Source organism: Melanostigma gelatinosum (assembly GCF_949748355.1).
Source record: "Melanostigma gelatinosum genome assembly, chromosome: 9".
Lineage (NCBI taxonomy): Eukaryota > Metazoa > Chordata > Actinopteri > Perciformes > Zoarcidae > Melanostigma > Melanostigma gelatinosum.
Genome location: NC_136642.1, coordinates 11,218,340 through 11,226,429, shown reverse-complemented (window position 1 = coordinate 11,226,429; position 8,090 = coordinate 11,218,340). Strand labels below are relative to the sequence as shown.

At 44.0% G+C, this 8,090-nt stretch overlaps 1 protein-coding gene across 1 annotated transcript; it reads right to left on the bottom strand.

Moving 5' to 3' along the window:
• Positions 1 to 1,365: 1,365 nt before the first annotated feature.
• Positions 1,366 to 7,661, bottom strand: crabp2a (cellular retinoic acid binding protein 2, a). Its single transcript, XM_079275930.1, has 4 exons — positions 7,408 to 7,661; positions 4,288 to 4,466; positions 3,648 to 3,764; positions 1,366 to 2,002 (listed from the first exon to the last, which is right to left on the bottom strand). Exons 1-4 carry the CDS (start codon positions 7,487 to 7,489, stop codon positions 1,952 to 1,954), a joined length of 429 nt encoding a protein of 142 aa, XP_079132056.1. The 5' UTR covers positions 7,490 to 7,661; the 3' UTR covers positions 1,366 to 1,951.
• Positions 7,662 to 8,090: the final 429 nt, after the last annotated feature.

Genomic DNA, 8,090 nt, shown 5'->3' with positions numbered 1-8,090 from the left:
ATTAAGCTATGATGAGTTTTCACTGTTAATGTAACATCTCTATTACATGTTGATGTCTCCATGACCAAGTTAAGCAGATGAGACTGAGGACAGCTATGTAGAATAAAAGATGTTCACTTTGTCTAATATGTAGCTTGACAGAGTTCTCATGTGTGTCCTGGTGTTCTCATGTTTCCTTACCTCCTCATCCCTCACTCCCGTAACTGTCCGTGCTGGATCCGTCCCCGTTGTTTTAAAAAGCTAAATAAATGATGAGCATGACGTCATCCAGCTAGCCAAACCTGTCTGGTGTACAGCTGGTACAGAAGCTTCGCATGTACTGCTTCCCTTTCCCGCGAGTCTGCTGTCTGATTGTGAGGTCAGGCTGATCTGATATCAGCTCTTTGGCTGCAGAATCTCCGCCAAAGTTCTCCTCTCAAACGGGTCTTGGAGGAGGAGTGCTCGCGCTGGCGCAGGCACCTGTAGAGACTTCTCCTGACGAGAACGCGCAGCGAGGGGGGCCTGATCGTTCTGGCCCCAAGCTGAATCTATTTGAGGGCGCTGATTGGCTAAATTGTATGTCACTCATTTCTATCTTGAATCAGCAATTGGCTAAACTGCTTCATAGACCCGTCTCTTTTGGGCCAAAACGATCAGGCCCCCCAAGCTGCGCGTTCTCAGAGTGTCGTGCACACAGACAGAGAGCACGAGCAGAGAGCAGACAGACAGAGAGCACGAGCAGGAAAAGCATATATTTTGCGCAGATATCATACTTTACACACATTACTGGGTACATTCCATAGTTCAAAAACACAAATATTGACAATTTGTATAATTTATGATTATTATAATTATTATTATTATTTTTTTTTTTTGTGTGGCTCATGGTGGGGCCATGCCCCATGGCCCTCTATTGACCACCATTGGGTGACAATGGTGGCATTCCCACAGCTCTGTATGTTGCTTCACATGCCAGGGAAAATTTTCAGGATGGGTAGATGTGTAGATGTGAAATGTGTGATGAAAGTGAGCAGACAGAGAGAGTTAAATGGAAAAGTATTCAGCCTCCAGACTTTGCGAGGGAGGAATAATGAGGGCATGTGGCAGAGAGATGATTGACAGAGAGAGATGAATGGGAGGGATGGGGAAACAAAAACACTGAGAGCGAGCGAGACTGAGGGGGAGGGGACAGACAAGTTATTCTAGTTGCAGACAGCTGACAGAAAGCCTAAAATAAGATGGAGCCATCTAATGCGCACATATTCCACAGCTACACTCACAAACCATAAAACATGCGCACTGTTAAATGCTTTTATGCACCTAATGGTTTTCAGTTCAGGAGGGCCAAGAGTCGACGTCAGGCTGAGTTAATATCGTGCTTTATTGGTTTCCCATAGAAAGTGTTGTTTCCTATGATCACATTTCATATAAAAGAGACACAAAGTAAAAACGTAAGCAGTACTGTAGCAGGCTCCTAGTGTAGTAATAAATATAAACGTCGTCATGAGATAGAAAAGGTTGAAGTTGTGGGGCAGAACAACGAAACAAAACTGACCTGAAACTGGAAGAGTTTACACATCTACAAATATAGTCTCACACCTCTTCTGCTGCCCCACACACACACACACACACACACACACACACACACACACACACACACACACACACAGCCAAATAAATGGAGCTGTCACTCAACAAATCCAACATACATTTTTTTTTATGTTTAAAACCCAGCTGGTCACGTTTGATGGAGCTGCAGAGAGAGGCAGATAACTGAGGAGCTAAGACCGTCGTGTAGATATGTGACACACAGTTGCCACACTCATTACATAGTGAGGCTAACAGAGATACTGGAATAAAACTAAAGACTGCCATCTCCCAGTGCTGCCATAACAAAGAGGGTGAAGAGATGCAAGTGGTGATGCAGGAGAGGGGGCTGGCTGGAAGGACGAAAAGTGAGAAGTGCTCTTGTTCATTGTCGCTCGTAGACTCTGGTGCATATCACATCGTCTGCTCCCATGGTCTAAAAAGAGAGGAGAATGTGGATGTTTAAATACTGACACGGTTATCTGCAGTTCAATGTGAATTCATGTAAAAAATATTTCGTAGAACAAGTCATTCATGTTGATTATTTCTGAACCTCCAAATTTAAGCAACCAGCAGTTTAGACCAACGTATACCTCACTGTGCCAAACTGTTTTGAACAAACATTTACGGAAAGTTGTTTACGCAACCATGCAAGTCTGTGCAAAACTCTCACACGGTTCTACTGCTGGCTTCTTTGGTTGTTAAGAGCACGTCAGGAGTCTTAGAATTTAAGCCGTTGCCAGCTCTGCCCCATAAAAAACAATTGACTCCGGAGCATACATGTGTATGTGTATGGTTGTACTGTGCTGTGTACTCCGATGTTTCCGTTACTACTACTACTACTATACTACTACTACTACTCGTCTACGTCGTCTTCCTTTTCATCTATTTGCATTCTTCGAAAAGCATTACCGACATTTGACCGTGATCGGTTGCTCGCTTGACATTTGTATTAAAACGTAAAACAAAGATTAACCGATTAACTTTATGACCGCTATGAGTTCACCATCCAGGTACTCATAGTGCACTGCATTTAGCCATATATTTGTCACCGGGTGTGCAACAATTATTTTTAATACAAAATAAGTTTTAGTCAACATGAAGTGCCAGCTGGGTTTTCTTATTAAATACAGTTCTGTTTGTGGACAGGCATCTTATTCACAGAAATGAGTTTTTGTAGCCGTCTTTGTTTAGTGTTTCTATAAAACACTTCACATCATAATGATTTGTTTTCTCTGTTCTGATCAGGTCAGATGCTGTTTGCACACAGGCTTTCATGACATCAAGCTGATGCCTGTACGTGCATTTGTAATTGCAACAGAATCTCTTTCATCTTCTGCCAGTAGACATCATGGTATTCGAAGCGCAATTATATAATTATATGCTCTAAAGGCAACACTTCACATCATAGCCAGTAAGTTACCGTGTCTTTTTGTTGCACAAATGAAGTACTAATATATAATATACCAGATGCTATCAGTACAGAACTGTCTTTACAAATGTGAAAACCCCCAAAAGAGTTGCATATTGTGGTGGCATAGTGAAAAACACCCTGCAACTATTAAATAGGAAATGCAAGATACAATAATCGAATTCCTTAATATAAAGTATTGGAAAAATGGAGGCACAATACCGATATTCCGGGGAATTTACGGTTTAGTTTTAGTATAATTAATTTAAATATACGACCTACACTTTAAGAGGTTTTTAAATATGGTGTACAGGGTATTAAATAACTACAGGGCACTTTCCTTCCGGTACTCGGTATGCAATTAAATGATTACATGGCTACATAATGAAAAAAACGGTATTGCGTGTGCTGTTGCAAATAAAGTTGTAATTCAGTTTGAGCAACGTTACTTAGCTCCTAGGTTTAAAGTTTGAATCAATACTGGAGCACTTTGGTGGCCTAACAATGCACCTACAGAGGTTTATGTCAAAGTCACGTTGATTAGTAACTCTCGTCTGACTCGAAGTGTGCAACAAAAATCACGCTGTAATCTCGATACTGTACAGTAAAGTGTTTCCCTTGTTGTTTCTAAATCTGAACTCTGGTTTAGTGGATAGTTTGTGTGCTTTACCAGGATCAGTTTGCCGTCATTGGTGATCGCTCGGGTCCAGGACGTCTTCGGCCCTTCTCCTTTCGGCAGAGTCTGCTCACAACTGATCTTACTGTCGGTTTCCCAACGTGGAGAACTCTGACGACGAGAAGTAGAGAAGGAGAAAAAAAATGTCTTTAGTGCCATTCAGAGGGAAAGAGAGATCACAAGAGAGTGGCTAATGGAGGGAGAAAACAACAACAGTGGAGCAGGGCGATCACTGAGAAGTGATAACTTGTGATGCGCTCATTGCTACTAAAGCGGAGCGCTGGCTGCTTGCATGTGTTTGCTTTGGAGACGGCCAAACAGAGGCCATGTATGGGAAACGGAGAACCCAACGGGGAGAATTAGGGAGGGACGGAGGGCAGGAAAGGGCAAGAAGGGGGAACGAAGGGAAGACGGGAAGTTGAAAGGAGTCGTAAAGAGTGTGAAGGAGCATAATGTAGCATGACAGGCCTTCAGAGACTAAGGGAGGAGGAAAGATATGCTATCAGTCCAAATATGATGAAAAGCCAAATCAAACAGATTGATGTAATCTGGACTGTTCCCTCCCCAAACGGACATTTATTATGTGTGTGTTTGCTGATGTGTGTGTGTGTGCAGAGAAAGTAGTGCTGTGTACCGTGCAGGGACGTCCGTCCACCGTGGCCTCGTTGAACTCCTGCCCCACAGTGAAAGTGATGTGGGTGGTGCGGACTGTGGTTGAGGTTTTAATGGACAGCGTCTCTCTGTCCTGCGTGATCTCCACCAGAGGCTTGGAGGCCGCCTTCACGGCAATTAACCGAAGCATCTTGTTCACACCTAGAAAACACACGCACACAAGTAAGACGAGGAGAGTATAAGGAGAGATTTGCTCACAAAGACACAAGTAAACACTTGTTCTTGCACAAACTGTTGTAGATACTTTGAATGACTATTCCCATGGAAGCAGTACACTGCTGCAATGAGGAAGATCTTTTTTTGTGCCACAGTTGGTTTATAGGATTCAGCCCTCAGGAGCAAGGCAAGCTAAACTTGTTTTTACCAAATTACGTATAACCGCAGGCCTTAGACCCTGTGTGTGTGTGTGTGTGTGTGTGTGTAATTATGTGGTGTGGTGTTGATGCATGTTCTCCTGTACACTCAGGGTAAAAGGAGAGGCCTAGCATTGCACAGCTCTGTCCAATAATAATGACGATAGAGGAAACAATGAGGTCATACCCAGCACATCTGCATTCTCCTCTGACTTGATCATCTTTGCACACACACAGACTCAAACACACAGACACATTTGGTGATTTTGAACTGTAATCTGCATTATTCTCCTTTTTCTTAACCAAAGAGAGACAGCACACTCATATTCCCACAGTGTGCTGCAGTTAAACTAATTATACAGCCTGGGGGGGGGGGAAAGAGAGGGAACCAGGAGCAGACCAGCGCGGTGGGAGGGAGGGAGTGAGGGGAGTGAGGAGGGGGGGGGGAGTCAGACAGACAAGGGGCAGTGGTCTGGGTGTGAAGAACTCAAGTGTGAGGGGAAGTTTGTGTACGTCGTCCAGCATGTATCTGCCGTCGAGTTGGGTTTCGCACTTCTCACCTCTCACACATTCCCACCTGTCATCGAGGGTAAATATATACAAACCCTGAAATGCACAGTCATTCAGCATGCATCTGGATGCTCAGGCTGTATATGCTACACACACAACACAGTATTTATGTGTGAGAAATATATATATATATATTTTTTTTCTTCATATTATTAACATGCTGTTGGATGGTTTTATCTACCATGATGCATCATACTTCTGTGAAGTTTTCTTTGCTTATTGATGGAGTATTTTACACTGTGGCATTGGAACTTTTATTTAATGTGGTGGCAAAGGTGGTTATAGTGCAGAAATGATTGGTCGATTACTCAATTAATAGAGAATGAATTTCCACCAATTTTTGCTTGATCCAGTTTCAACAAATGTAGGGATTTGCTGCTTTACCATGTTGTATGGCATTGATATCATTGCCCTTCAACCAGTGTTATTTTGGACGGAAATATTTAGCCGTTAAATAGCACATAAACACTTGAAGGTGGGTAAACCCTGACTTCCTAATGAGAAACAAAAGAACGTATCCAAAATGTGTTAATGTATGGATTTAGCCTTAAAACACAAAAAACACAAACAATTTAACTTGGTACCACTTCCCATGATGTGTGCATATAATGGATCTACATCATAAAGAATAATGTTGACCTTAAAAGATGAGTAAACACATCACATATAAAATGCCTTCTTGTATTGCTTCAGAAACCTCAGTTGAAAATGTAACACTCCTTGAGAATAAAAATGCTTCCTTCTTAAAAGTTAAGATTATTTCAGGCAACAAACCGAGCTGTATGTTTACTCAGACTAAAGAGAGTATGCCTGGGGGCCATTTGGGAAGCTTCTCAAGTAACTGCCAGTTGTTAAAAGTTAGAAATGACCTGAACAGACTTCTGCAAACCTGCGAGCAAAATGGTTAAATTCACACAGACCCGCCACATTAGGACACAGATAGACACTCGGTCAGAGTCAGAGGTCAAAGAGCAGAGGGCAGAGGAAGCATTTGGGACACGGGGAGACGAGGGAAGAGGGGAAGAGAGCAAGAGTGAGGAAAGGAAGAGAGGATGGAGGGAAGGAGGAGGGTACTGGGTGCTGACAGGCTGCGTCCAGCTGCGGTTTGTTCCCCAATGAAACCAAGGACCTTTCCTCTCCGGCAGCCATGCCAATGCTGAGGAATGACTACTGTGATGATGGTGGTTTTTTTTGTAGGATACAACAGTGTCACATAGTGGAGTTTAACCTGCATTCTTGTTGAAGTCCCTCCCCCTTTTGCACACAAGTATGAATAAAGCACTCACAAGCATAAACCCAAGTACACTCTCAAAAACATGCACAGTTGGCACAAACCTGCCCCCCCATTATGCCCCCTCATCATTATGCCCCATCATGCCCCCCACACACACTTTCTGCTTTACACACATGCAGAAGGAGGTGGAGATTAACAGTTACACTGATCTACCAATTAGGGGTTAATGTAACATATTTAATTCACACGCCTGCACAGTGAGGTCTATGTTCAGACCAATAGTCAGTCATCTCTGTGTGCGCTCATGTGATGATATGAATTCCAGGTGTGCATTGGAAAAGTAATCTAATGGAAATTGACTATTAACGACAGACTGCTCTGACGCCGCGCGCGCACATGCACCCGCACACAAAACACACCCTGGTGCCTATCCAGTGATATGCACCAGTGATGTTAAAAAACAGCGTGAATCTCAGGTGTTTATCCTGCCTGACTTGTTATCGTGCCATAACGGTCATCTTCCACAGAAACACACACGCACGATCTGCCGCCACAACACAGACAGATGTGCCGCCGTTTGTCTCTATTGTGATAGGGGAGGCCAGAGGGGGGAGGAGAGGAAGAGGGCTGATGCATGGCTGGAGGCCAAGCACCGAGTTTTGGGTTCTGCAGAATGACAAAGACCCCCCACCAATGCGGTACAGGGGGTGGTCATCGCTGATGCATGGGCACAGATGAAGATTTGTCCTATAATGTGCTGAGAAAGCTACCGCTTGAGCTGACACAAACTGACACATCTGATCTCATTACGCACAAAAATAAAAGCTTCATTAGAAACCACTCTCGCGCAAAATGGGTCAAGCTGCCACATTCGGCCACATTGAGTTTTTTTTCCTTATTTTAAATAATATATTCTATCACCTACCCAACTTTTTCAAAAGTTCGTCAAAGTTTTCAGAACTCTTCATCTCCCAGGTGCCGGCGAAATCAGGGATTTTGCGCTCCATGTTAGGCTGAAGGTAGTTTGCCGATGAATGTAGGAAAACTGTCAGGTCCAAGTGTGGTCGGTGCTCTGCTGTCTCTGCGCGTCTTGTGTCAATAATGCTCCAACGTCCCCTTATGAATCTCGTCTGGGTGTGTGTGGTGCGCCGGCTGGTTTGACTCTGCGCGTCCAGTTGCTTCTGCCCTCTTCCCGGGATGAGTGACCGACTTTCAGAGCCCTTGTTTTACCTCTGTACGGTACCGGTGCACTATAAGTGGCTGCGCTACGAATGAATGGCACGGCAAGCAAGGATACTTTGTGTAGGGATACACACGCCCCTTTCTGTACGGGCACGCCCCGCACGGCACCAGATTACAGGCAAAGGTCCTGAGTGCCTCAACCTGACCACGCCCCTGAAGGCAACATGTGCATTTTAGAACTGCCCATAGCCAGCCTTTGGAGACGCCTCTCGTACTGCACGCTCGTACCTTGAATTGCCAACGTCCTGTGCCCTTAGTATGAAATTCTACATTCTAAATTCTAAATGTTCAGGTGTATGATGTGTTTTGCCACTTGCAGGCATTTTATAGATCTGTTGAATGAATGACTTGACGGTCATTATAGAT